We start from the raw sequence: 27485 nt of genomic DNA, 5'->3' as shown, positions 1-27485 counted from the left end.
TTCTTCAGACCCTGTCTTCTGGCACAGCAATACACACATCATACATACATTTAAAACCCAGATAAAACAGAACATTCCGCTGCACCCAACCTTACTGCTGAGGAGATTATGAGAGAACAAGACCTGTGTAGAAACAAGGCTTGTGTACCTCGTGCGGGGTCCGTAGGCCCTACTGCTATGCAGATGATGTCGATTCCCTACAGGGATCATTCACGTGCATTGTAAAGCCAGTAAGAAGTTGTCTAATTAACAGCTTTAACAGGGCAAGAGGAGAACTTGTTTTTTGCATTTAACATCTGCTGTTATGCACTGTCACAATCCCTCACCCTCTGAGTCCTGGGCTCCTAAGCCACGAGCCAAATGACCCCTGAGCACCACATAGTCCAGACCTGCAATCTCAAGCTCTTTCAGCCAGGGAATATTCCTAGCACCCAGCAGGTGCTGCCACAAGCCAATAATTAGTTAATAATGGCCCCTATCCCTGCTGCTGCTAGCACTCCCACAAGAACCCTGGCAGCTCCACTGCAGCAGATCAGAATCTCTCCAAGGAGTCCAGGCTGAATGACCAAACCCTAGCAGAGGGCAGAATTTTAGGGGCAGAGGTTTCAGATGGGCTCATTTTCTGGATGATCAAAGATGTTAACCTTCAATTCGAACCCTCCCACCCTGTGTTCCTTCTTCCTTTGCCTGACTCAGTGCACCTTTTCTCTTACTAAAACACCCAACACAGTTCAGAAAACAGGGAAGTTTGCACATTTAGAAGAAAAGCAAATGGAGTTCAGCCATGGGGCTCTCTGTCTGGCTATCAGCATTTCTTCTGCCCTGCTGGATTCAGCTACTGTCAGGCATGCAAGTGGTAAGGGTCCCAGCAGCAGCATGACAGTACCAGAGCTGCTGCAAAGCACTGTGACGCTGTACGGCGGGGACAGGGCAGCTTTAAAGACCCAGTTCAGAAAACAAATTCACAGAAGTTTAGGGGTGGAAGGAACCTTGTGAGATCATCAGGTCCAGCCCCCCTGCTCTGGGCAGAAAAGACTGCTGGGGTCAAATAACCCCAGCAAGGTGTGCACTTAAAAGCACTCAAGCCTAATCTAGACCAGTGATTCTCAGCCAGGGGACACTGGGGTGCTGCCACAGGAAATGTGAGGAGATAAGTAGATAAGGGCAGATTCAGACTTCTCCTGCCCCCTCTGCAAGGAGGTAAGTACTGGAAGAAATAAATCCGTTTTTGAAATGGGGTGCCACTCAATTCACAAGTCATGGAGGGGACCTTGAGCCTAAAAACGGGGGTCTTGAGTCTAAAAAGGTTGAGAACCACTGCTCTAGGCTCAGGTTGAAGTGTCATTGGCTGAGCAAAGATGGATTTAAGCAGGTGTCTAAAAGTAAGCACCTGCTTATGTCCTAAACATTCAAAAAGAAGCAAAAGGCAGGTGCAGATAATGACAGGAACTGATAATGATAAGAATTGGAGATAAAATGGTCTGGATCAGGGTCAGGTGTAGACACAGGAAACAAGAAGGGCCTCTGTCTGAAGTGGAAGCTCTCAGCTGCAGCTGCAGCATTTGCTTACGCACGCAAACAGCAGCAAGGGTCAAGCAGGGGAGAGATTCCTTTGCATTTTGTGGAGGGCAGTACACCAGGTTGTTGGTGTGTCTCACAGGACTGGGACTGGGACTAGGCTGGGAAGAATTTTGTTTTGCTTCATGATGAACTGATGAACACTATGGAAACATGGAGGCTGGCTGGGGTTTTCTTACACTGCTGAGTTAAATTTGAATGTTATAGCTAAACTGAGTCCCACTCCACACAGAAACCCTGAATTCATGCATGGCCACCCTACAATTAGCACAGTTCTTTAGCTGCTGATACCATAGCCCTGTCCAGCCCAAAATTGGCTAACCCAAGTGGGGTTAACTTGAAAACCAGGAAGTGCCCCTAAGATCTGCTGTCCTGCCCAGGGGTGGAGGTGGGAAGAGTGATGGAGCAGGGAGAAACACTAATGGCTAAATTCAGCTGTGATTGAGAATCTGGCATCTGCATTTTCAGGAGCTTGGTCCCTCCATGGCACCTAAATAAAAAGGGACTGGGGTGGTGCAGGTGCTAAGGCACAAGGTTGACAGCTGAGTGGTCACAAGCTTGAGGTCATAGCAGAAGTGCTCATGGTGTGACTGGGAATTCTACTAAATACCTTGTCACAGACACAAAAAAGGAAAGGACCTAAATAAAAGTCAGATCTCCCAGACAGTTTTTTTCTTCACATGCACCCACAGTCCTCATCTAGAACCAACTAAAAATTGATGCCATTGTTTCTACAGAGAATTTCTACTTTCCAACAAAAATTCAAACACTGCTAATACAATATTTTTGATTTATAAAACTCATCACCACCATTTTCTGCCGCAGATACACACTTCCCACAGAAATCACCATTTAGTCCCAATCCACTCCTCTCTCCAGTCACTTTTCCAGGGCATGATTTACAGCCAGTGCCATGCTCAGCCCACTTGCTGAACAGCCCTGCAGGGGCGACAGGACTTTCTGTGGTAGAGTGGAGGGCACCTAATCTCTCTCACAAAGCACAAGCTTCTCTTCAACTCAAGAAATGTGGATTCTGGTGGGAGATGCTTTAAAACTGAATTAGCCCTTTTGAAAATGGGACAGATTTAAACAACAGGGAGAAAAAAGAAAGAAAACAGAAAGCCAAAGGTCTGTGAACTTGAATGTGGTCGGCGAGCCTGAGAGATTCACAGAACTCCACACTCCGTGCGGCTTGCCCCTCCCTGCTAAAAAACACACTTTAGGTTATATTAAGTAACCAAGTGAGCTGGTTGCCAAGGATTACGGCTTGTGGAATGCAACAGAATCCTGCCCGTTGCCAACCTATATTGTGCTTCGCTGACACTGGCCGTGTGAGCAGACCAAGAGCCCAGGGCATGAGTTATTACCCAGTAGTAATTCACACCTGGAGCTTTGTTGGGCACAAGGCCAAGAGCCCAGCAGTCACTTAAGCAGGACACAAGGGTAACAATCCCATTACTCGATGCAGGATGCAAGGCGTGTTGGGAACACCAGTTGCCCCTACAACACCCAGCCTCTCTTAGAAATGGAGCAGCCTCAGAGAGGGCTCGACTTGCAAGGGGACACGAAGAAGCCTCTGCCCTTTGAGACCCTGCAGGGTCTTAAAGACTGCGAGGGGAGGAGACTGAGGGTGCCCTGAGGGTGAGGATACAGCCCTCTGAAGCACACTTACACAGGAAAGGTTAAAAATCCTGTTCTAGTCCCCAGAGTGGGAGACTCATTGGAAAGAAGCCAATTTCCAGCCAGCTAATTGAGCAGCTCCCATTGGAAGGGCTGCCTGTTTTCAAGCATATCCTTCCAGGATCAGTTTTGGTCAGTATCTTACTGGATTAGTACCTTAGTCCTGCTGGGAAGTCTACACCTCGACCTGCACCCACACCTGGGGCTGGTGTGCACAGACAAAGCCCCTAACTACTCCACAACATACAACAGTGAAATGCACCACGAAGAATAGGGCATCACCCAGCTGTCATTACTTGCATGAGAAGAGGCCTAGAGACCCGGGACAGATCAGAACCTGACTGGGCTGGGTGAGACAGTCCCCATCCTGAAACTACCATCTAAGGAGAGGAAAGCAACCGGCTTGGCAGGGACTTGCCCAAGACTCCAGCTTCTCTAGCCAGAGCCCTAAATGCAAAAGTCCCCCCTGAACTGGCAGATACTGCCCATAAGACGGTAGGTTTCCACACACCCGGGACCAGGCCACAAACATCTGCATGCCCCAGGGTGGGATCAAAATTCACACCTTTGCCACCAAACCAAGAGCAGAAAAAACTAAGTGTGATTTAGACTCTCAGCTCCTGGGGGAAAGAGCCTTTGCTCTGTGCAAGGACAGGGTTGGGCATAACTGTCCTCCCATCAGACAGTGTCATGGAGGGAAAATCAATGGGGGTGAGCAGCAGAGGAGACCAGGGACAGGCAGGGACAGCAAGGCCTTGTCTGTTGGCACCTGCAAGGTCCAAGCAGGGCCCGCAGTGCAGACACAATAAACAGTGGAAATGCAGATAGCAGATGAGATCCTGACCAAGGAGGGTTTGGGGTGAGCTGTACAGTGTGTGAAGGAGCCCTGCATGGGGTGCCTGGTCCCTGGCCCTGCTCCTGGAAGGGCCAGAGCCAAAGCTCTGGGTTTCCCTTGCTTAGGGGCAGCTGTTGGAGCTGGCTGGAGGGAGGGAACATCCAGTCCAGGCAGAGCAGTGACCTGCCCCTCAGGGCTGCTGGTGGGATCTCTCCCGCAAGCCCAGGCTGCCCTGCCCCGGCGGCCTCAGCCTCTCCGGACAGCGCCGGCCCTGCAGAGACTCGCCCCATGCCCGGGGCAGCAGAGGTACTCACCAAAGCCCAGCACCGGGGTGGCCTGCTGCAGGCAGGAGGGAGCCTCCTCGGTCTTCATGCTCGGAGCCGGGCGGGGAGCGGCTGCGGGAGGTAGAGGCGGCGTTAGCGCGGAGATGGGCCGGGCCGGCCGGGCCGTAGGGCTCGGGGCTGAAAGCGTGGTGCCGCCCGCCCCACAGGGCACGAACGGCCCGGCCGGCCCCGCTCGGCGCCCGCGCTCCCCGAGCCGGGGAAGGCTCTGGCCGGGCCGCCCCGGACGCGGAGGGGAGGGGGCCGAGCCGGTCCGGAGCCCCCTCCCCGTCTCTTTACGCCTGTTGCCACTGCGGGCGGGGGCGGCTCCGTGACCCGGTCCCTGGCTCGGCGCGGGCGGATCGGGCCCGGCGCGGCGAGAACCGCCCGCAACGAATGCGCCGCCGCCGGGCGCCGCCCCCGCCGGTGCCCCCCGCGTCCCGGTGGCGGGAGCAGCCCCGCAACGAGCCGCGCGAGCCGGGGCCGCAGCGAGCCCCCGGCGGGGCGCACGGACCGGCGCCGCCGCCGCCCTCGGAGCCGCGCGGGGAAGGAGCTGCCGGCGGCCCCGCACCGTCCCGGCGCGGAGGCGGTGGGGAGGTTCGTCATCGCCACCCGGCGCCTGGGCCCCCCGGTACGGGGCGCGGGGAGCAGGCACCGGCCTCGGCCTCGGCCTCGCCCGCCCCGCCGGGGGATCCGGCTCCAGCCTCCCCTTCCGTCCCGGGCTTGCGGCTCCCCGGCGGGGTGCGGGGTCCTGGCCCTGGGGGCAGCCGGTGCCTTGCGGCCGCGGGACAGTGCTCACGCCTCGCTGTCCGGACAGACGGGGGCCGGTCCCGGTGCGGGGGCGCGTGGGACCCCCGCTCGCAGACCCCGCGCCCCGCCGGGACGGACGGACAGCGCGGGGCTGAGGGAGCGGGGAGCAGCTGGACGTGGCGGGGGAGGGCGAGCGCGGGCACCCCGCGCCCGGCACCTACCGGCTCCGCAGCTGCCCGGGCGCAGGCTCCAGCGGGGCTCCGCAGCCGGCGCTTCCCGGCCGCCTCCAGCCGCGGCGCACGGGAGTGGGGGCGGGGTGGGGAGCGGGGGGGCTATTGTCTGAGCCCGGGATCGCGGGCGGGCGAGTGGCTCTCGCCGCTCCCCGCACAAGTCCGTGCCCAGCGCCGGCCCCCGCGCCCCCCCGCGGGGCCGCTCCCACGGGCTGGGAAGCGCTTCCCGCGGGCGCGGGCGGGAGGCGGCTCGGGGGGAGGCGGGAGCCGCGAACCGCGGGGTGAGGGGACGTCCCCTCCGGGGACCCGCGTCTTCCTGCTCCGCTGCCGCGTGTCAAGCTCCCGGAGCCGCGATCCCGGGACAGCCGCAGCCCGGCTGGAGCCCAGCCGACGGGCACAGGCAGCGGCGGGGAAGCGGGGCCCGCGATCGAGGCCGCCCCGACGGGGCGCGGGAGCTGCGGGCGAAGCCGGAGACGCCCCGGGACAGGCGGCAGCGGCGGGATCCGGCCCGGCGTCCGCCGCCGCCCTCCCTCAAGAGACGGGACGGTTGGGACGGGGCTCGCCCGGTCCCACAGCCGCCGCCGGGGAGCCGAGCCGGACCGGACCTTCGTGGCCGCTCCCGGGCTGCGCCGGGCCGGGCCGAGCCGGGCCGGGCCGTCCCCGAGGTGCAGCGGGCGGCGGCGGGGAACCGCCCGCCGCCGTTCTGCCCCCGGGCCCGGGAGCCCCGTGCGGGGAGGGGCCGGCTCGGCAGAGCCCCGCGGTGCGGCCCACCGGCCTCCAGCGCCTCGCACTTGCTGCCCCGTCCGTGTCGGGCCGGCGGCTGCGGGAGGCAGGGGCTTCACCCCCGACATCGCTCTCCCCGCCCAGCGGCTCCGGACTGCAGCTGCCCCGGACCCCACGTTTCCCATCCACAAGTGGCTCTGTTTTCTTTCAACCCTGGATTTTTTCCCCTGGGAAAACGCCTGTTCAGGCATGGGGTGGGGGGCTGTTGCCCCAAAGTCATCGCGGAAAGTTGCTTGGGTCTATGGGGAGAGGCAACGGTCGCCCAGGATGTTTGGTCTTTCCCTGGGTCAGAGCATGTCTCATCCTCCCAGCCACCTTTTGGGGTGTGAAGAGCCCTTCCTCAGGCCTTTTTTGGATTCCCCTCCTGGGCATTCAGCTCACAGGAGAAACACATTTCAGGGTTTTAAAAGAAAAGCGTTGACAAAAAGTGCTGTTTCCCTACTGGGCAGGGAGAGGGAGTAAACTTCTGGCTGGTGTTGGTGGTCTCCAGCCTCACCTGGCACAAGGGAAAAGGATGCATTGGCATCCTTGATCAGGTGGCTCTGGCTGCCAGAACAAGAGGGTGCCTAGGATCTTGCCTGGGGCTGATCTGGCCCAAGGGCTTTCTTGGCACCTGGAAATGCTAATTCTGAGCTTCTTTGGGAACACAAGAGTACTGGCCAGCAAGGAGGGGCAGTGCCAGCCTGCATCTGGGATATTTCCCTTGGATCCTGTGTACCCCACTTCCAGTAGTGCTGCTGCTGAACCTTCCTGCTTGGGAAATGATGCTATTTTGGAGGGTTTGTTTGCCCTGCCATCCTGTTTTGGGAGCAGGGAGCAAAAGCAAAAAAAACCTTTGGGGAAATGATATTTTCCATTTGTGGATGAATTGCTCTCTTGAAAATCAGCATGAAAGCATCTGCGACCAGTCCCAGTTGCAGCAGCTAATGGGCCCTTGGCCACCATGGTGCAGGGTTTGAGGGCTCTTGTTCTGCCCCGGCCTGCAGACTGGCTGGTTTCTCACACATCTTGTCAAAGGAAAGAGAAAGCCTTCATGAGCCACGGCCCCAAGCAGTAATAAACCTTTATTAGGCAGAGTCCTTGAACAGCACAGATCGATAGGACCCTCCCTAGCCACCCCAACTCGCTAAGGAGGGAATTCCCAGCCAGCTGCCTTGTGGATCATGCCGAAGTGCTTTTTGTGAAAAATCTGGGTTCTTTGGGAGAATGAAAATCTGTTTGTCCATCCCCCTCCCAAGACAGTAATCTGCAAGGGAGGGGACAGGAACATACACAGAGATAAAAGGGAGAAGGGAAGGAGGGGTAGCCAGAGAGGCAGGTATAGCGTTGGTGCAGAGCACAGCCCCTGGGATGGCACAGACTCCTACTTTGATGTGTGGGTTGGGAGAGTCGCATGCTAGCCCTGCTCAGGCCGGCACAGGTTTCTCGCAGATGTAGTGACACTTGTAGGTGCAGTACACATCATTCCACTCTCCCAAGGTCCACAAGTGGGCACAGTCCTCATGTGTGCCACTGTCGTTAGGCTCTCCTTTCTTCCAGAACCTAAATAGAGGGGTTGGCACACGGCATGAGAAATGAGGCTAAGGTTACAGCAGGCGGGGCCCCTGATGGCTTTGAAGGCAGCCTTCCCTGGGGCTTCCCCTGGTTCAGGCCATCAGCCTCACATGCTATGTAACCTCTGCTTCCTGCACCCTGCTCACTGGACCCTTTTGCTTTCCCCAGCCATGTTCCACCCGGCACAGCACAAGTTACAGCAGAAAAACAGGGGTTAAGAAAGGGGACTTACGTGAAGCCATTCATGTAGTCAGTCCCGTCGATCCACTCCCATTTCCCTTCCGTGTTTAGATCTGTGAGTCCAAGCCAGTAGCGCTCCCTGCCTTGCATCCTGTATGCAAGGAAATTCTGCAGTCGGAAGGTGGTGGGAGGCAAAGGAAAAAGCACAAGGACTTATCATCTCATGTATACGTGGTGCTTCCATTTCCATTGCTACAGCAGACTCTGAGCAGGGAGGGGATGCGCTGTGTATGTACCATGCTCCATGGGCCTGTGCCACACTACACACATGTAGTACCATAACACAGCACAGAACACAGGCCAGGTGTGTCGTGTCCCCCTCTTGTGGTGGGTGCACAGAGAATAAGAGTCTGCTATTGTTAACAGAGCTGCCCCTTTGGCTCAAGCAGCTGAGGCCTGTGCTTTGGAAGGGAGTGATCAAGGCCAGTGACCTTGCCAAGCATTGTCACACATGTCATACTGGGAACACACGATTGTGCTGTGGAGTTGCCTAGCCAGCAGTGTGCAGCTTAAGACATGTCCCCTGGGGATGTGCAAGGTGAGGAAAGGAGTGGAACAAACCTCCCCCTTCCTGGCTCTGGTGACTTTACCTGTTCAGCCAAGTTGTTAATGACAACAAGCTGGGAGTGTAGCTCCTTGCACTGCTCCTTCGCTTTGTCCCACTCCATCTCTTGCAGAGAGAAGTAATAACACTTCCCATTGAAATACCTCCACTCTCTGCTCTCTGGCCCACAAGGGAACACTGGAGAAAGGAGGGAACATGTGAATGCGAGACACCAGCCAGGTTAACACTGCACCATACCAGACTCACTTGATGGTGAGGGCCCAACCAACACCAAACACAGGTTTCATTGGAACACAACAGCACAACCCCTGGCTCTGAAAAACACTAGTTTCCCACAAACGTAGTGATTACTACCCAAAACAGCCCATTCTAATGGCTACAAAGACTCCTTTTTCACTAGAAAAGTATGTTAGAAGCCAGGACCTTCAGGCTGAATCAGTGAGCCACAGAGTATTGCTTCCCCTGCAGGGCACTAGCAACTGTGGGGTGGGGTGGGTGTTTTTACATAAGGATCTGCCCTCAATTCCAAGGCACCTGGAGGAGATCAAACAGGCCAGTCTGCTGCATGGTTCCTAGAAGAGGCATCAATCAGGGTAGAATCAGCAGGGCAAATCCAGAGAGGAGGGCACAGCTGGGGTCAATCAGTGCAGTGAGAGCTGGGGGAAAGAGAGTGTTAAGGATGCCTGGCACTTACACTGGTAATCCTGGCTGGAATGGTTCCGTTTCAGCTGTGCTTGCTTCTTGTGGAGTTCAGAAGAAACTGATGAAACTAGCATCAGAGAGAGTGAGAGAGAGAAGATGGGCCCAGTTATTGGACCTCACAGTGGTCCCATTCTCTGCAACAGCAGTACTTCGCTTCCAAGATATGACCTAGCTGGAGACACCTGCGATATGTGTTAGAGATGCTTTTTATTCAGGCTTTATTTAATACACTGGGAAAACTTAGGCCGCATCCCTGCAATAATCTGCAGGGCAAGACACCCCTAGGAAACGAATATGAACTTGTTCTCCAGAGCTTCCAGCAGATCTCAGAACATTCACTGGGAAATGGAAATGCCTTGGGATACAGGGGGGGGAAATCCAAAAGACCCCTTCCCCACCACCAGAGACTAATCTGTTTTGTTCAGGTTTTCAGGCAGCGCAGTCTCCAGTCACTGGCTGGCACTACCTTAGTCAACATGAACCCACACTAGTCATGTGTTGTTTGTTCTCTCCTCCTCCAGAGAGCAGGGACTATCCCATGAGTGTCTGGGCAGGGCCCAGTGCTCTGATGCTCTTGAATGGGAGTGTTTTGATATGAACCACCACCAGAACACAGAGCGCATTAGCCTCAGAGTTAGAACCCAGGAGTCCAGTGCACCAGACCCCTTGTTTCTTTCTGTCCTCAAATGCCTACTTAATGAGTGGTAGGAGATACTTCAACCCCCTAAAAACATGGTACCTTTGGAGAGTGACACCCCAAACAGGATCAGGGTCAACAGGAGAGAGAGCGCCAGCAGCAAGTAGACTGGGAAGAAGGAGCGCAGCTTTTGCTGGAGGAAGTTTCTGTCTTTAAAACAGATGAAGCAGATTCTGAAAGCACCACAACTGAGGCCTGCATTGACTCAGGGTGACCAGCCCTCCCCCATCCCATTTTGATATGTGTAGTTCACATATGGTTTATAACATTTTAATAAATGATTTCAGAAACATTTGATCACTTCTTATAGAGGCTGAAAGTCCACTTAAACCTACAACTATAGCTTTTCCTACAAGCTCTTTTTATTTACTGGTAGTTTGACTACATGCAGGGACCTTACTCCAGACCCAGGACCCCATGTGCCAGGTGTTGTACAAACCCTAAACAAACCTGGTTCCTGCTATAGAGCGCTGTTAGCTGACACCCAGTCATACCACATACCTACAACTCACATACTTAGAAAAGTCCACTGGCCATTTGATCCTTTATAAATGATGGAAACATTATAAACGTGTCTAGCATGCAGTACTTGCTGTGTGTTTAATGTTCCAAGCTCATTAAACCCAACTAATTAACCATTAAACCAAGCTTTCAGGGGGTGACTCATGGCTTGGGAAACCCTGGTTTCCATCTACCCAATTTTATATACCCTAAGGGGGTGCTGATTTTCAGAGAGGGGTCTGCACAGTCCTTTCCTTCCGTGTAGCTCAGGTTGGATGCCCCAGTCATTGAGTCCTGCTTCAGAGCCATAACCTCTCTGCAGCAGGATGAAGGTCCCTCATCCCTCTCAGGGTCAAGGTGGTTGTTGCCTTTTAACTGAAGATTGCAGCTCCTACCATGGCAGGAGTCCTCACCAAACAGTCCAGACCATTGGCATAAATTAGCCAGACTGACAAGGAAGTAGTAGCCCCATTCTTCCAGCCCCTAGGAAAAGTGGGGCACATTGGCAGGTCAGTCCTTGCCCCCAGCTCCATTCCTGAGCTATTGTGTAGATGGGAAGGGAGAGGGGGCATTTACCTTTAAAAAGGCGCAGCTCATCCTGAAACCTTTCCTCATCCATTCTGGTGAACAGTGTCTGGAAGGCACAAGGAGGGGAGCTCTGTATGGCCTTGGATTATGGACAGAACATGTGGGGCCACGTGGACTGGAATACCAATGACAGAAAAATTTAAATTCCACCTGCGATATTAAATCCAAAGGTTAATTTATAACCAGCAGTGGTCAGACCACATACCCATTTGCTTGCTCGGTAGCTGTAGCACTTTGGATCCCTTCCATGTCCAGCCTGGTTTCAGCCTGAGAGCTCTTTGCCAGCCAACTGGCCTGTCCTTTTTTCCTCAGAACTTTTGGTGGATTTTAAATTGTACAGCAATGAAAATACAGGAGGACCCATTCCTGAAGCTGCTTCCCTTAGGCACATGAAAAAAAGTCAGATGAAGTAAAGTAAAAGGTCAGAGTGAACATAGAAGTTGAGTTTGGAAAACAGAAGGATGAGCCTGTTTTGGAAGAAGACTGCAGCACTCCTGACCTTTGGAAACGAACTGCTAAACATGCCTACAGTGTGTCCTAGGCTATGTCCCAACTGACTGCTTACACAGCAAACACATGGGGCTTGCTCAGATGATCATGGCAAGGGGGTATCCACCTCCCACACCAGCTCAAAGGGTCTTGTTGAGCCACAGCTTATGTGTTTAAGAACCATACTCATGGTGTAACTTTGCGAGGTTTCATCGCAGCAGTGTCAGGCCACCCTTTCAATAAAATAATGCCAGGTGCTGCACTGCTTGCTACTACATGGCTATTTTGGGGGTATTTCTATTGGCCGAGTCAAGTTGTGGTAGCACTTTAGGACCCCAATATCAATCAGAGACCTGTTGTGCCAGAAGGCAATGGCCAGAGACAGCCACAGGTTACAGGGCTCACATTCTAAATAGACACATGGCCTGTGAGAAGGGAAACAGAGGTGGGAAGCAACTTGCCCAGGATCATAGGATGCCGCGCCAGACAACACAGCTGTACTTACAATATCTGTGGGTCTGGCAGCACAGCTTTTGACTTCTGAGAAAACCAGACTCCAGAAGTGAATGGGGTAAAAGTATCCACCTGTTGACTAATAAAACATACCATTGCTGTTCCCCATCACTTTGTGCTTAACAATTACAGGCTCTGCGAGGACTCTGGAAAACTAGGAAGTCACAAACGATAAATATGAAATAATACCATGCAGCCAGATTTGCAAGCATCTCTGTACAAACAAGTTTGTAAAGAACATTCAAATCTTGCAGTCTCAGCGTTGCCCACTGACTTATGGGTAGAGTTTGACTTTGCTGTGTTCTTGCTTTCATTGTCGTTAAGTTGAGTGTTAAATTGCCATAAATGAAGAACCTAGACACTGCTGAAGTTCTAAGACAAGAGCCGATGATTGAATCCACCATTTATTTGAGCTTCAAATCTGGAGTTGGCAGAACACCTGCTACTGCAGGCTGAATACAACAGGCCATGAGACCTTTACCAATGCAGGACTGGGCACTTATCAATGTTTTTCCCCTGGTGTATGCATACAACTACAGAGTTTGTATCAGGCCAGTGCTCAAAGAGCAGTTACCAAGATGTGCAGTAACTAGTATTTTGTCATGAAGGTCATTGGCTTCCAGGTCTCTTGTTCAAGATTGCACAAGCAGCTTTCCAATTGACAGCTCGGCTGAAACAGGGAAGATAAGCTGGCTAGCAAATCCGGTGTTCATGTAACTAAAGCTTCCTGGCCCAGGTTGCTGTTCTGAGAGAGGACATTTGCCTAAGGGTACTTTGGAAATTCAGGAATTCAGCACCTGTATGTGGCTCCTTCCTCAAATCTTCACATAGGTTTCTGGCAGGGATATTTCCTGCAGGAGATTGTCATTTGAATCAGACACCCATGTATGGAAGAGACTAAAATAGTGTCAGAACTGATCATCCCAACATACCAGGATTTTCAGTGGGCCTCTGTTGCTGTTGATCCTGATTGATAAAACGTGCATCATGCATGTGATGAATGTTATTTTTATAAACAAGTTCAGTTCTTTGTTTGCTTTGCAGCTGCTAAAAGTCAAGAACACTTCTTGTAGAAGGATGCTGTAGAGCAGGGGTGTCAAACATAGCTACTCCATCCGGAACATAGGCTACTGGTGGGCCACTGGAAGTTGGGGGACATAGCCCAGGGTACGGCCTGCCAGAGTCCAGGCCCTTGGGTTCTAGTGGACATGGTGAGCAGCGGCAGGCGGGTGAGCAAGGGCTGATACAGCCCTGGTCACCATCTGGTTGCTTAGCCTGTCTGCACTACCACAGTCCTACCTCCTTCTCATGCTGGAGGAACCTCTGCTGTGTGCCCTGTTCCCTGCCCCAGAGCCGGAGGTGCCCGAGCTGCTGCTGCCACTGCCCGGGCTGGGTCTGACCTGCAATGAGCCACACAGCCTGGACCTGGCCCAGAGTTTGACACCCCTGCTGCAGAGCTATTTACGGAAGACAACCACATCCTCCTCAGGCTGGACCAGAACGATGCCTGCTCTCATCAATGCAAGACCTGGACTGAGACTCATTCAGAACCTTCTCCTCTGCGACAGGAGGAAGTGGCCACAAATGCAGATGTTCCCCTGCAGCAGTAACTATCTGTGTGACCTGTTAGAAGCCCAAGTCAACTGCTGTCACAGCTGAGTCAAAACCTCACAACAAGATGCAGCTTTGCAGATTCAAAAACATTTTTATTTTAAAGGTAAAATAAAAGGTAAGAAAATATTGATTACACTGTATCCCAGACTAAATAGCATTTGCTCCCAGACACAAAATTACACTGGTACTGGCAGCTAAACCTTGCTGATGTTAACATAGAGCTTTGTAACATCAGGTAACGAGCAGACTGTAAACATGAAAACTTGACAAGGCACAGGGGGCTGGGCACAGCCACGTGAACCAGTGAACCAGGCCTTGTGTCTGCCTTCTGGCAGCATAACAGTGCCCCCATACACATGGTAAGTGGTGTGATTGATCTGCATGTTATGTGCTGCTTAAATCAAGGGAAGAGTTTGTCTAGAGCACTGGTTCCCAACCTCAGCATGTGACCCAAAGTGGGGGAGGGTGGAGTTCTGCCCTTCACTCCGGCTCTCCTGGCACACGGTTTGTGTGGCTCTTGCCACCACTACCTCCCATGATACCGGCCTGGCCCAGTGTCTGGTGGTGCTGCCGGGCATGAGCAAGTCAGCAGCGGGGATTGTGACCTAGATTTAGGATCACAGCAAAAAAAGGTTGGGAGCCACTGATATAGAGGTTACTGCACCATGAAGAAAATAATTTAAGATTCTTGTCAAATCTGATCTGGGCAGCAAAGCAGCAAAGCATTGCCACAAGATGGTATCCCCTTTGTCAACACAAACCCAGGGCAGAGTCCTGCAAACAATTCATTTTAGGTGTGTTTGAAATATGCATGCAGTGCAGCCTTGTGACTCATTTTCAACCAGAGCTAGGTTTTAGCTGGACTTTTTGGTTTGGGACAGGCAGCCTCTCTTGGGCTGTAGGAGGATAATTCCCTGTGTAATCACTCAGGTGAGCTGCTGCATGATGTTTAATGCAAAAAAGAGACTCAGCTACAAAAAAGGTCCTGAGCTGCCAACTACAAATCTAAAACAGCCCCATACTGAATCAGTCTAACAGGCCCACCAAGCATCACTGTGCACCTCTACCTGGTTTTGATATTTCTTTGGTAAAGGAAGGGGAGGGAGTCACTTTAGAACTCAGTTTCCACTAACCCGTTTTCATATTTTACAAGCCACCAAAATGGTCCTTGCCCTTCAATGCTTGATGCCTTGTTGAAGCACCTGGAGAAATCTGGCCACCACACAGATGAATATATCTGACACTAGAAGTGCAATGCCCTCCAAACCAAGCATTTCAGGAGGGTGAAAAATGGTAGCTGGGCAAACTTGCTTGAATTGTACGTATTGTCTGGTCATCAAAAGGAATCCCACTTTCATAAATTTCATAGACGTCAGGGCTGGAAGGGACCTCGGGAGATCATCGAGTCCAGCCTCCTGCCCAAAGGGCAGGAAGTCAGCTGGGGTCATAGGATCCCAGCAAGATAAGCATCCAATTTGCTCTTGAAGGTGTTCAATGTAGGTGCTTGAACCACCTCCACTGGCAGACTGTTCCAGACCTTGGGGGCTCGGACAGTAAAGAAATTCTTCTTTTTGTCCAGCCTGAAACGGTCTTGCAGGAGTTTGTGACCGTTCGACCTCGTCATCCCTTAGGGCGCTCTGGTGAACAAACATTCCCCCAGATCCTGGTGGTCACTCCTGATAAACTTATAGGTGGCCATCAGATCACCCCTGAGCCTACGCTTTTCCAGGATGAAGAGTCCCATGTCTCTCAGCCTATCATCGTAAGATCTGTTTTCTTAAATTAAGACTCTTCGCTGGGGCAGTGCCTGACCCAGAGCGACAATGGCATCACAGGAAAGCTTACCGCAGGACTCAAGGGAAAGAGTTTCCAGGTACTTCAAAGACTTTAAGTCAGGCAGGCCTGCATCAGTCAGGAAGGGAGTGTTGCTAAACTCCAGAGTGCGGAGCTGCTTCAAGTAGCACCCAATGAAGTGAGTAGCAGAGTCTTTCAGGGTGCACTGGCGCAGTGTTAGGTGCTCCAGGGCCTTCAGGTATGATGAGGCTACACGAAACCCCAGAGTCGTCACCTGGTTGGTTCCAGAGAGTCAGCATCTGCAGGCAAGCTAGAGAAGAGATGTTTAGCAGATGGAGATCAGAAAAGGAAGGGACTTCATAAATGAAGAGATGCTTCAGCTGTAAGAGGCCTCTGGTGCCTTCAGATTTTGCAAAAAATATCCATTGAGACAACTCCAAGCAGCTCAGCTCTAAGGTCATTAGAGAAGAGGGCACAATGTATGAGTCGATCTTATATCGGAGCTTGGTGCACAACAGGCACAGCCTCTGGCAGCCTGGACACTTCTTCCCCAGGTCCTGCAGCAGCGCCTTGGAGAGGGTTCCTCTCATCTTCAGTGTTCTCACGTTGCTGCGCAGGTGATGCTGCAGCAGGTGCCACAGGTTCTTCAGGCTGATCTGAGCGTAATAAGCAAGCACCAGAGCACTTTATCCATGGATAGAGACACTGGTAGGCCAGCAGGTGGTCCCAACCCCCCATCCATCTCTCTCATCTTCCTCCAACAAGTGACATCCTGTTTTCCCCAGATTGCTGCAGGTCCTGCCACTGATGCCCAGAGTCACTCCCATATGCACTCCAGCAGGGCTGGAATGCTGCTGCTTCACATCCAGTCACAGCCTCCATCCTCCAAACCAGCTCAAACCCTCCCTCCTTATTAAGCTATTAATGTCCTTCAGAGGCTGGTTCATCCCCTTTACTTATGGTATTTCTCTCTTCCCATAACATTTAGGCTTCCTTTCCACAGGCCCCTGCTCCCACCAGTCAATACAAGAGCTACCTTGCTGTCTGGACTGGCTTCTTAACGCCTCTCTTCCTCCTCTGCTTACCTATGCACTCTCAGGCCTATCTAACACATATCAGGAACATGGGCCTCCTGTCCACAGAGCAAGTTAGCACCTCCCATCGATAGAGGGGGCTATTGGATATGTGTAAATATAGGGGATAAGCAAAATACAAAACAGGGATGGAAGTGGAGGTCAAAGGTTCAAAACAAGGAGGATCACTGAGTGGAGCACACCAGATAGTGCATAGTGGCCCTCAAACACGTCCAAGGAGCCAGCGGACACTGCCCAGTGAAACCTGCCTAGAGATGTGAGTGGACGAGGGATGGGAAAGCAGCCCTGCAGTCCTCCAGAGGCCTCCCGGCTGAAGTCTCCTCCCATGTCAGTGCTGGCTACGCTGGCAGTGCGTCTTGGGTCAGGTGCTAGCTGCAGGCACTGTTCTGGCTTGACTTTGCCTGAGGGGTTGCTACATCAGCCTCACATGGCTGCCTCGGGGGACAGAGGTGCCCTGGGGGGGGGGCAAGCAGCTCGGCCAGTACCTCATAGGGCGTTAGAGCCACGTGTCTCCAGAGCACCTTGTCCTGCACCAGGTGGCACCAGCGCCTGCAGACCCTGGGGGCAGAGCAAGAGGCCAGGTAATGATTCCTGCTGCAGAAGAAGTAAGGGGGGGCGGACGAGCCGCAGCCCTGTGAGCCAAGGGGCCCTGGGCTGCCCAGGAACGGCACCCCAGGGAGCGGGCCTAGGGGAGGTGCTTAGCAGAGAGGTGAAAGCTGGGCTGAACCACTCGGGGACCGGGGTCGGGGAATGAAGGGGCAGGGTCGAGATGGGCTGAACCACCCAGCGTTAGGGGGGTACATTAGGCGCAGGATGGGTTGACCCATCCTAAGTGAGTAGGGGCACGACAGGGGCGAGATGGACTGAACCATTACGCAGGAGGAGAGGTTGCACCGACGGGTCCTGGGAGCCACGTGGTCGCACCTGGCCCCGCGCAGCCGCTCCCTCAGCGGCAGCTGCGAAAGAATCTCCAGGAGCAGCGAGTCCGGCAGCGCATCCAAGCTCGGCTCGGCCACCACCGCCGCCATGCCGCGTGCACTTCCGGGAGATGGACATGCGCTGCCGGGTCAGCGCTGGCACCGCCTTCTGCTGGGGTCTACGGAAGGGGTGGGGTCTGCCCGGTGAGTGCCCGCCCCGCCTCCGGCGCCAGGGTGACCGAGGAGGTCTGCAGCCACCGGCTGGGCAAAGAAGTGCGCGTCAAGGGCATGTATCCTGCCCCGGGGCCCGGCGCGAGCGGGTCGTAACCCTTCCTGCGTTGCTGGCGCGAGCCCGTCAAGGCCGTAGCTGTGCTCGCCGTGAGGTGTTGCGGGGTTGCTGCGAGAGGGAAATTTTTCATTAGAAACTGAAACAAAGACGGTGGTTTAGCACGTGTGGGAATACAGTGAAACCCTCCAGCAAATGTTGGAGTAAAGTGTTTTTCTAAGCTCCAGACTTGTTTGATTTTTGAATGTTTTGAAACTATAACTCTTCCTTTTGACTGGTATAAGATGAACCCATTGACAAAGCCCTATCTCAAGAGATCTTGAGGATATGCCTGCAATTCCTACCCATGCAAAATAAGGAGGTGTAAAGAGATGCACTGTGGTTCTGTCAGGTGCTTCAGGGGCTTTTTTGTGTTCTCTGCAATTAAATTATATTCTATTTTCCCTCTTTCTTGATCTTTTATTTTCTAGAGCTCCTTATATTTATCCTGTAGGTGAAATGAAGGTTGCTTGTCCCAGAATAGCACCTAGGCTGCCTCTGCCCTCCCATGCTTTTTGGGTTCCACAATTGCCACTTATGGAAACATTTTGTTTATGAAATGATGGCCTTCCTATCTCAACTGCTCACTTTATTTTTTTTTTTAAAAAGTAACCACTATCAGGAAATCTATTGATCACACGACAGTAATTCCTTTAGTGGCTCCATTTCCTTTTATTGAATTTTGTCACAAACTTATGTGTTTTAACTGCCTCTCAAACACTTTTGCAGGTACACTATTTTCAAGGACTATGTATCACTGGGAATCTGTATTCTTAAGTGAGACTTTGTCCAGTCCATTGGCTATTGGTAGGCGACTGAGGGACATGCCCTGGGGTTCGGCCTGCCACAGACTCTGGGGGCCTTGGGTCCTGGTAGATACAGCGTTCAATGGTAGGAGGTTGAGAGAGGGGTGATACGGCCGTGGTCACTCCCTGGCTACTGTGCCCATTTGAACTGCCATGGTCCTGCCTCCTTTTCTACTGGCCCTGCTGCTGCCCTGTGCTGAAGGAGTGTCTGCCATGTGCCCTATTCCCTGTGCCGGAGGTAGAGGTAACCAAGCTGCTGCTATTGCCCTGTGCCCTGGCTGAATCTGGCCTGAAAGGAGCCCCATAGTCCAGATCTGGCTCAGTTTGACACCTCTGTTGCAGAGCTACTTACGGAAGGCAGCCACATCCTCCTCAGGCTGGACAAAAACAATGCCTGCTCTCATCAATGCAAGACCTGGAGTGAGACTTAATCACAATCTTCTCCTCTGACAGATTTTTAAGACTTGCCATGTTGGAACTGACTCTTTTGAACAACACACTTTTGCAAGGCTGAAATGGCCACAAACGCAGGTGTTCCCCTGACCTGTTAGAAACCCAAGTCAACTGCTGTCACAGTTGAGTTGAAACCTCATGGCAAGAGGCAGGTTTGCAGATTTGAAAGTATTTTTATTTTAAAGGTAAAATAAAAGTAACAAAATATTGATTACAATGTATTCAACAATGGTCTTTGCTTTCAGGCACAAAACTGTGCAGTGGTACCTTAACTTTGCTGATGTTAACACAGAGTTTTATAGCATCAGGTAATGAGCAGAGCGTAAAAATGAAAATGTGAAGAGGCATAAGGAGCTGGACACTGCTACATGACCCAGTAAACCAGGCCCTGTGTTTGACTTCTGGCTGCATAACACTGCTCCTATACACTACTGTAAGTGCTTTGATTCATCTGCAAGTCATATGCTGTTTAAGTTAAGGAAGGAGTTTGTCCAGAGGTTTCTACATCATGAAGAAAATAATTTAAAATCTTTCAGATATGATCTGACAGCAAAGCTCTGTCAAGAAAGTATCAACTTTGTCAGCACAAACCCAGGGCAGAGTCCTGCGAGCCATTCCTTTCAGGCATGCTGTGGAACGTGCATACAGGGCAGCTGCATGGCTCATTATTTTCAGCCAGAGCTAGGTTTTAGCTAGTGTCTCTGGTTTGGGACTGGCAGTCCCTCTTGGGCAAAGGGAGGATGGTTCACTTAGTCCAGTGGTTCTCAACCCATTTGCCATACTGGGCCAAACTTGCAGCTCTCAATGTCTGATGTGGGCCACACCCCACAGCTGACGGGACCCCCAGCTATCACAGCTACGAGGCCAGGGCTTAGCCCCCTGCCCCCCCACCCCCCAGCAGTGGCTGAAGAACTCAGTGAACAGTTGTTCAACGAGCCCCCTACATCAGAGGGGTACATCAAGGGCTTGGTGAATAACTGTTCAGGGCATCCTTGGGGAAAACTAGGAGTAATGGCCACAAACTCCTGGAAGATTGTTTCAGGCTCAACATTAGGAAAAACTACTTCACAACTAGGGTATCCACACTGGAATAAGCTCCCTCCAGAGGTGGTGCAATCACCTACCCTGGAATTCTTCAAGAGGAGACTGGACAGTCACCTTGCTGGGATCACCTGACCCCCACTGTCTGTCCTGCTTGGCGCAGGGGGCTGGACCTGATGATCTTCCAAGGTCCCTTCCAACCTTACAGTCTATGAATCTATGAGCCCCAGCTGCTGCTCATAGGCAGTAGCACTTGCTGGAGCTGGAGTGGAGTGTGGAGCCTGGCTCCCCTTTGCCCCCACCAGTGGCATAGCTGGGGCAGAGCCTGTTGGGGGTGGATGTGGGCTGCCTGCTGTAGGTGCAGGGCTCCCCACCCTGCTGCCCTTCCCCTGGGGCCTTTGTGACCCAGTGGACAGAATCTGCCACCAGCAGGCAGGGAGGCTCAGTCCTGCTGCCAGGAGCCCCACCCTGGCCACACTGCCATGACAATATGTCTCCTGCTTACCTGGCAACAGTAGCGGTGTGAAGTTGTGTTCCCCACTGCTGCTGGGTGGGCAGGGACACCTTGCCGTGGCTGGTGTAGGGCTCCTGGCAGCAGCAAGCCTCCTCACCACACTGTGTGAAAGGGCAGCAGGGTGAGGAGCCCCAAGCCTGCAGCAGGCAGCCCACATCCACCCCTGCCTCGTGTACAAATCTAGGGGGCGTGTGCCCCCCCATTCCTCCCTCCCTGAGAGTATGTGCAATGGTGGGGAGCCAGCCCCCCTGTCGCACCCTGGATGAGCCGACTGTGGCTCTGTCCCACTCTCCAGCCAGGTCCTGCAGCCACACATTCCAGCCCCGGGTCCCATGCACCACTCTAGCAGGACAGTGACCCCAGCCTCAGCCCTGCCCCCTCTCTCTCACTGTGGGGGCCTCAACCTGTTCCTCCCCCCTGCATAGACTTACCTGGAGGGATCTGCTCTCCATGCTGCTTGGCTGCCACGTGCATGTGTGCCCCCTATCACTCTCCTCCCGCTCCCCCCAGCCCTAAGCAGCCCCTTGCAGACTAGAACTCTGGCAGCATGCAAGGGGAAACCCTCCCCGTTTCCTGAATTTTTCTCCCTGGCTCACAAAATACAGGCAAAGTTTACTTTTTAACAGGATGTTACATGGACCACAGCAGCATGCTGACTGGGCCACATGCAGCCCGCAGGCTGTGAACCACTGACTTCGTCCCTTTACTATCACTCAGGTGAGCTGCTGCATGACGCTTAATGCAACAAAGAGACTCAACCATGAAGAAAGGCCCTAGGTTGCCAACTACAAATCTAAAACAGCCCCATACTGAATCAGTCTAATAAGCTCAGCAAGTATCAGTGTCCCTTTAATATTTTCTTGGTACAGGAAAGGGAAGGAGTCACTTTAGAACTGAATTTTCCAGTGATCCGTTTTCATGTTTTACAGGCCACCAAAATGGCCCTTGCCTTCAATGCTTGACTCCCTGTTGCAGCACCTGGAGAAATCTGGCCACTACGTATCTGAGACTAGAAGCGCACCTTTCTCAAAAGCAAGCATTTCAGGGGGCTGAAAAACAGCAATTTGGCAAATTTGCTTGAATTTTACGTATTGCCTGGTCATCAAAAGAAATCCCACTTAAATTGAGATTCCTTAGCTGGGGCAGTGCCTGACCCACAGTGACAATGGCATCACAGGAAACCTTAGCACAGGATGCAAGGCAGAGGGTTTCCAGGTACTTCAAGGGCACTAAGCAAGCAAGGCCAGCATCAGTCAGAGATGGAGCATCACTGAACTCCAGAGTGCGGAGCCGTTTCATGTAGCGCCCAATGAAGTGAGTGGCAAAGTCTGTCAGGATGCACTGGCGCAGCGTGAGGTGCTCCAAAGCCTCCAGGTGTGGCGCGGCTCTCTGAAGCCCTGCATCTGTCACCCGGTAGGTTCCACAGAGGGTCAATGTCTGCAGGCGAGTCTGAGAAGAGACGTCCAGCAGATGCCAATCAGAAAAGGAAGGGACTTCGTAAACGAAGAGATGCTTCAGCTGTGGTGGGGCACTAGTGCTGTCTGGACCTGTAGCTCGCCGGAACCACATCCCAGGGATCTCACAGCGGCTCAGCTCCAAGGTCATCAAAGAAGAGGGCATGAAGTCGTAAGGAAGCCGCCGGAGGTCGGCACACACCAGGCACAGCCTCTGGAGGCCAGGACACTGCTTTCCCAGGGCCTGCAGCAGTGCTGGGGAGAGGAACTCCTGCTTCCTCGAAGAGCAAAGGGTTCCTCTCACCTTCAGTGTCCTCACGTTATTGCGCAGGTGATGCCGCAACAGGTGCCACAGGATCCTGGAACTGATCTGATTGCAAAAAAGCCAGCACCAGAGCTCTTTACCCATGGATAGAGACATTGGTACAGCAGCACAAGGCCCCAACACCCTCATCCACCTCTCCCATCGTCCTCAAACAAATGATATCCCTTTTTGCCCAGACTGCTGTAGATCCTGGCACTGCTGTCCATCAATATACTGGCTCATACACTCCAGCAGGGCTGGAATGCTGCCACTTCACATCAAAGTGCAGCATCCACCCTCCTTGTTATGCTATTAATGCCATCCAAAGACTGATCTGCTCCTTATGGTGTCTCTCTCTTTGCATGACATTCTGGCCTTCTCTGCACAGCCCCCTGCTCCTGCCAGTCAACAAGAGCTGCCTTGGCTGTTTGAACTGGCTTATTGGTGCCTCTCTTCCGCCCTCACTTGCCTATGTACTCTCAGGCCTATCTAACACATATCAGGAACACGGGCCTCCTGCACACAGAGCAACAGTTAGCACCTTCCATTGATAGAGGGGGCTATTAGGTATGTGTCCACTAAATTCAGGGAACAAATGAAATACCAAACAGGGACAAGAGAGGAGGTCAAAGGTTCAAAATGAGGGGGAACGCCAAATGGAGCATACCAGCCAGTGTGCACTGGCCCTCAAATTAGTCCAAGGAGCCAGTGGACACTGCCCAGTGAAACTGTGCATGGAGATGTGAGTGTATGAGGGACAGGAAAGCGGCACTGCAGTCGTTGGGGGTCCTCCCAGCTGGAACCTGCTTCCTGACCAAATGTACTGTGATCTTAACCAGTGCTGCCTCAGGTCAGGTGCCAGCTGCAGGCACTGCTCTGGCTTGACTCTGCCTGCAGGGTTACTATGTCAGCCCCACACAGCTGCCTCAGGAGACAAACATGTGTGCGGGGGGGGAGGGAGGCAGTACCTCATAGGGCGTTAGATCCACATGTCTCCAGAGCACCTTGTCCTGCACCAGACGGCGCCAGCGCCTGCAGACCCTGGGGGCAGAGCAAGAGGCCAGGTAATGATTTCTGCTGCAAAAGGAGAAGTGGGGGGGGGGGGGGGCAGATGTGGGGCCTAGGCCCTGCAGGACGTGGGAGGAGCCGCAGCCTTGTGAGCCCAGGGGTTCAGGGCTCCGCAGGAACCGGGCCTAGGGGAGGTGCTCAGCAGAGCGGGGGAGGAGATAAAGCTGGGGTGGGCACTGCAGGGGTAGGGACGTGATGGGCTGAAACACCAAGGGACGGGGGGGAAGGCAGTGCAGGAGCAGGATGGGCTGAACCACCGCGAGGGCTAGGGGCGCTGCAGGGACGGGATGGACTGAGCCACCCCGGGGGGGGGGTCGCACCTGGCCCCGCGCAGCCGCTCCCTCAGCGGCAGCTGCGAGAGAATCTCCAGGAGTAGCGAGTCCGGCAGCGCGTCTAGGCTCGGCCGCCCTAGCGCCGCCGCCATACCCAGCACCCACTTCCGCTTCCGGGGCATGACCTCCATTTCGCGTTGTGTGCGTTTGCTTCCGGGTCACTGCAGGCCTCACCCTCTCCCGGCAGCGCGGTCTCAACTGCGGTAGTGAGCGCCCTCGAGCTCGCACGGGTGCGCCCCGGCCCCGTAGGCGGCAGCAGGATGATCGAGGTGGTCTGCAACGACCGGCTGGGCAAGAAAGTGCGCGTCAAGTGCAAGTATCCTGTCCTGGGGCCAGGCCTGGCTGTCTGCCGGCCCGGTGCGAGCGGGGGCTGGCGTGTGTGAGGGGTGGGGTGGGAGTGTCCCTGTCCCTGTCCCTGTCCCTGTCCCTGTCCCTGTCCCTGTCCCTGTCCCTGTGGCTGCCGGGTCCCAGGAACTTCCCTTAACCGTGGCGCCCAGCACAGAGGACAGCATCCGTGACCTGAAAAAACTCATTGCGGCTCAGACTGGGACCCGCTGGGACAAGATTGTGCTGAAGAAATGGTGAGTGCGGGGCTGGGTCAGGTTTCGGGGGGTGAAAGGGCTGGCGGCCCAAGGGCTCCTGGCAGCCACCAGGTTTGGCCCCAGAAAGTAAGTTCAGCCCTTTGTCCTCTCCAGGGAGGTCACCCAAGTCCTGGGTATTCTCTGATGGGCCCCAGGTTTGATTCAGTCCTTAACTGTAACCATTTCTTTGTGTCACTGGCTGCAGCTGCTCCCCCAGAAGCGCGTGTCTATCAAGGCCGTGGGCTGTGACATGTTTGGGGAGGAGGAGGTTACTGTGAGGGAGATTTTTTTATTAGAAGTTGAAACAGAAATGATGGCTTAAGAGGAGTGGAAATACAGTTAAAACCTTTTGTAAATGATGGATTGAAGTTTTTCTGTACCCTGAACTAGAGCTCTTTGTATATATCCTGTAGGTAAAATGAAGGTTTCTTGTACTGTAACACCACCTAGGGTGTCTCTTCCCTCCCATGCTTTTTGGGTTTGATGATTACTGACTATGAAAACATTTTGCTTATGAAACTATGGCCTGCATATCTCAACTGCTCATTTTTTATTAAAAAAGTAATTGTTATTGGGAAATATTGATAATACAACAGTAGTTCCTTTATTGGCTCCATTTCCTTTTTTTTGAACCGTGTAACAAGCCTTAGGTGTGTTAACTTCCTTTCAAACTCTTGCAGGTACACCATTTTCAAGGACCATGTTTCACTGGGAGACTGTATCCTTAAGTATCAGAGTGGTCTAGGTAAAATGCATTTTAAAGACATCAGCATCCTTTAAAGCAAGCCTTTTAGAAAATAGGTGTCACTCTCTAAGTACTTGAGAGAGAGAGACATTGCATGTAGATATTCGGACAGTATCCCTTCCTTATCTGATATTGCTGCTTGTCGCTAGTGAGATGTCTTGCTTATGTCCTTAGGCACTGATTAACCGTAATGGGTCAGTCATGTAGCAGGGTGGTGATTCTTTAGGAAAAGCTCTTGCGACAAACATAAAAACCCCTTTGGATTAATTTCCCAGTTTGTTGCTTCAGACATTAGCACTTACAAGCAGCACATGGGTCTCAGACTCTTTTTCATGAGGCCAGCAGTTTATCTGGGAATTTTAGAAGGGGTTGTGACATGGAATAAGACGAATCATGTTGCTGAGAACTTGTGCACTTATCTAAGAAGTTTCCTGCTGTTGTTGGTTTTTGAATAATTGGTCTGACAGAAGTCCATGTCTAACACCCTCTTTCTTTTTGTATTTAAATATATTTCCATGGGAATTCCCTTAACTTTCACTCTTCAGATGAAATTCATGATGGCATGAACCTGGAGCTCTACTATCAGTAGTTTGGACTTGAGCTGCAATTGTATATGGCAGGCAGCACACTTTCTGCTTTCTTTCTCTTAATATTAAACATGTCTATATATTTCCTTATTATAGTGTAAGGTGAAAGTGAAAAGCTCCAGCTGTGCGTATAGTTTAGTCAGAGCTATTTGGCTTTGGCAATAACACAGGCAGCAAACTTACAAGAAAATTGTTTATGTTCTTAAATTTGTGTTTGTAATAAATGTTTCCTGACAGTTGCAGTGTCCTGTTCATGACTTTAAGACAGACAAAATCTCTTTCTTGAGCAAACCTAATTAACACAACTATTAGAAGGGCAGCCTTGAGCTTTCTGAAATAACACAAAAACTGCTCTACTGCCATCTCCTAGGCTAGACTCATTTGTGGCGGAGAATTGAAAACCCAGAGCAAATGCATTTAATGTAACTTAGAAGCAGTCTGGTTTTTTTTTGTTTGTTTGGGGGTTTTTTTGGGGGGTGGGCAGGGGAGTGGGGTGGTAACTTATTCTTAACAGAAACTTTAGTTCAGTGGTTAAGGTATGATCCAGACTGACAGATGCAAAAAGCAGTTCCCATTACATGCCTCTAATGAAGCTGCTGACCATTGTGTGTTATGCACTATTGTTTTTCAATAATACTCCAAGCAAAAAAAAAATCCCACTCTGCACTGCTTATTTAACATGATTGATGTGAATTGCCTTGGGATCCCAGCCAAACCAACAAGATTGGGAGTGAGACTAGGATGAATGAGAGGAATCCATTAAAAAGCACTTTAAAAGGAGTATTTCAATGTGTGTGCAGACCCCAAAACCCACTCTCTCATTTTACTGAGCTTATTTCTGTGCTGCTCAGTAATGTGTGTCACGTGCAGTACAGCAGCTGCCTGCAGTTAATAAGCATGTTTAATCAGCTGAGATTGAAGTTCAGGGCAGCAGTAGGAGATGATTTTGTCTTTGTTTTCCAGAATTAAATGGCCAATGAGAGAAAGAAGTCTCTGTGCATTTCTGAGTCAGCCTAAGCACAGAGGCAGGGATGTTAAATGGGACTCTCTTCACAACAGCTGTTCTCTTTCTTATTTAAAGCTTTCCCTGACAAATATGGATGTTTATGGTGCCTTTTAAGTAATTTATTTTCCTGTTGGTGAAAGTAGAGAGTCTTGGACTGCTTCAGAGTTCTTTTAACCAGAAGGCCCAGTGAGGCAAGCTTTCCTAATCATGGTATTCCTCAACCCTAACTTTTGGAGATGGGGTAAGCAGGAAGTTCAGGTATTCTTGTGAGATCAGCATAAGTGCAGCCTCCTGTGGACATGCAGCATTTGTTCAGTTGAAACACAGAGGGGAAACCATCAAAATGCAAGTTTCTGCAGCTCCTCTCAGCACAGAGAGCAACCAGTTGGCTCCAGCCTGATCAACGCAGTGAATCAGAAGGCAATGTAAATTTGCACTTTGCATCTCATAGATTAAATCAGAGATCCATAAACTTTTGTAAGCTGCAGCTTGCTTCATCTCTTGCTGAGCAAAGCTTGTATCTCTAATTTAGTCTGGGGAAGATGCAAACCTTCTGACCCCCCCACGCCTCTCCTAGAGAGAAAATGAGCGACAGGCTGGAGAAGGTCCTTCATGCCTGGTTTTTGAGCAGGAGCTAATAAGAGGTGACCATCGGGACAGCCCGTTTTGCTCCCGTAGGCCCGGCTGGCACCTTGCTGAAGCCCACTGCTGCAAGACTCCCCTGCCTTCGCTTGGGTCTCACGTCGCGGCCCACCCGGGCGGCTTAGCGATGGAGCCTGGGCCACGAGAGGCGCCCCGGCCAGGGCAGCAGGAGCGCCTGCTCCG

The 27485-nt window shown here is 52.4% G+C and overlaps 4 protein-coding genes and 1 pseudogene across 6 annotated transcripts in view; 1 reads left to right on the top strand and 4 right to left on the bottom strand.

Annotated features, from left to right (window-relative positions):
- LOC149858797 (LIM homeobox transcription factor 1-alpha-like) overlaps positions 1-4465 on the bottom strand; it is a 32605-nt gene extending 28140 nt beyond the window's left edge. The window contains exon 1 of the mRNA XM_090061583.1: positions 4408-4465. Within this exon, the coding sequence (XP_089917709.1) occupies positions 4408-4465 (58 nt within the window). The remainder of the gene's footprint in view (positions 1-4407) is intronic.
- Positions 4466-7227: 2762 nt separating this feature from the next.
- On the bottom strand, positions 7228-13566 carry LOC149858796 (hepatic lectin-like). Of its 2 annotated transcripts, XM_090059247.1 has the most exons (7): positions 11229-13566; positions 11012-11138; positions 9977-10084; positions 9230-9304; positions 8561-8712; positions 7963-8078; positions 7228-7718 (listed from the first exon to the last, which is right to left on the bottom strand). In XM_090059247.1, exons 2-7 carry the CDS (start codon positions 11052-11054, stop codon positions 7583-7585), a joined length of 630 nt encoding a protein of 209 aa, XP_089915373.1. In that variant the 5' UTR covers positions 11055-11138; positions 11229-13566; the 3' UTR covers positions 7228-7582. The 2 variants fall into 2 exon arrangements, with proteins under 2 accessions (XP_089915373.1, XP_089915374.1); XM_090059248.1 differs by lacking the exon at positions 9977-10084.
- Positions 13567-13710: 144 nt separating this feature from the next.
- On the bottom strand, positions 13711-18149 carry LOC149858795 (F-box/LRR-repeat protein 12-like; annotated as a pseudogene). Its single transcript, XR_016443744.1, has 3 exons — positions 17452-18149; positions 17013-17085; positions 13711-16089 (listed from the first exon to the last, which is right to left on the bottom strand). The product of XR_016443744.1 is annotated as an F-box/LRR-repeat protein 12-like (transcript).
- Positions 18150-19181: 1032 nt separating this feature from the next.
- On the bottom strand, positions 19182-23887 carry FBXL12 (F-box and leucine rich repeat protein 12). The gene is made up of 3 exons (XM_090059246.1): positions 23730-23887; positions 23310-23382; positions 19182-22407 (listed from the first exon to the last, which is right to left on the bottom strand). Exons 1-3 carry the CDS (start codon positions 23870-23872, stop codon positions 21625-21627), a joined length of 999 nt encoding a protein of 332 aa, XP_089915372.1. The 5' UTR covers positions 23873-23887; the 3' UTR covers positions 19182-21624.
- A 36-nt stretch (positions 23888-23923) lies between these two features.
- UBL5 (ubiquitin like 5) lies at positions 23924-25890 on the top strand. Its single transcript, XM_090059250.1, has 4 exons — positions 23924-24057; positions 24239-24322; positions 25003-25040; positions 25613-25890. The coding sequence occupies exons 1-4, from the start codon at positions 24002-24004 to the stop codon at positions 25654-25656; spliced, it is 222 nt and encodes a 73-aa protein (XP_089915376.1). The 5' UTR covers positions 23924-24001; the 3' UTR covers positions 25657-25890.
- Positions 25891-27485: the final 1595 nt, after the last annotated feature.

Source organism: Crocodylus siamensis, chromosome 8 (genome assembly GCF_052110815.1).
Source record: "Crocodylus siamensis isolate JL-2025a chromosome 8, ASM5211081v1, whole genome shotgun sequence".
NCBI classification, from domain to species: domain Eukaryota; kingdom Metazoa; phylum Chordata; order Crocodylia; family Crocodylidae; genus Crocodylus; species Crocodylus siamensis.
This window is presented reverse-complemented; position numbering and strand designations above follow the sequence as displayed.

What these genes read in the sequence shown, in the direction of transcription:
- LOC149858796 (XM_090059247.1), bottom strand. Translation starts at nt 11,054, where the DNA reads ATGGATGAGGAAAGGTTTCAGGATGAGCTGCGCCTTTTTAAAG. An exon ending in TGAGCTGCGCCTTTTTAAAG is followed by an intron (nt 10,085 to 11,011) that starts GTAAATGCCCCC and finishes TCTGTTTTAAAG; the next exon opens with ACAGAAACTTCCTCCAGCAA. An exon ending in GACTACATGAATGGCTTCAC is followed by an intron (nt 7,719 to 7,962) that starts GTAAGTCCCCTT and finishes CCCTCTATTTAG; the next exon opens with GTTCTGGAAGAAAGGAGAGC.
- FBXL12 (XM_090059246.1), bottom strand. Translation starts at nt 23,872, where the DNA reads ATGGAGGTCATGCCCCGGAAGCGGAAGTGGGTGCTGGGTATGGCGGCG. An exon ending in GAGCGGCTGCGCGGGGCCAG is followed by an intron (nt 23,383 to 23,729) that starts GTGCGACCCCCC and finishes CTCTGCCCCCAG; the next exon opens with GGTCTGCAGGCGCTGGCGCC. An exon ending in TGGATCTAACGCCCTATGAG is followed by an intron (nt 22,408 to 23,309) that starts GTACTGCCTCCC and finishes TTTTGCAATCAG; the next exon opens with ATCAGTTCCAGGATCCTGTG.
- UBL5 (XM_090059250.1), top strand. Translation starts at nt 24,002, where the DNA reads ATGATCGAGGTGGTCTGCAACGACCGGCTGGGCAAGAAAGTGCGCGTC. An exon ending in AAGATTGTGCTGAAGAAATG is followed by an intron (nt 24,323 to 25,002) that starts GTGAGTGCGGGG and finishes AAACTCTTGCAG; the next exon opens with GTACACCATTTTCAAGGACC. An exon ending in CCATGTTTCACTGGGAGACT is followed by an intron (nt 25,041 to 25,612) that starts GTATCCTTAAGT and finishes TTCACTCTTCAG; the next exon opens with ATGAAATTCATGATGGCATG.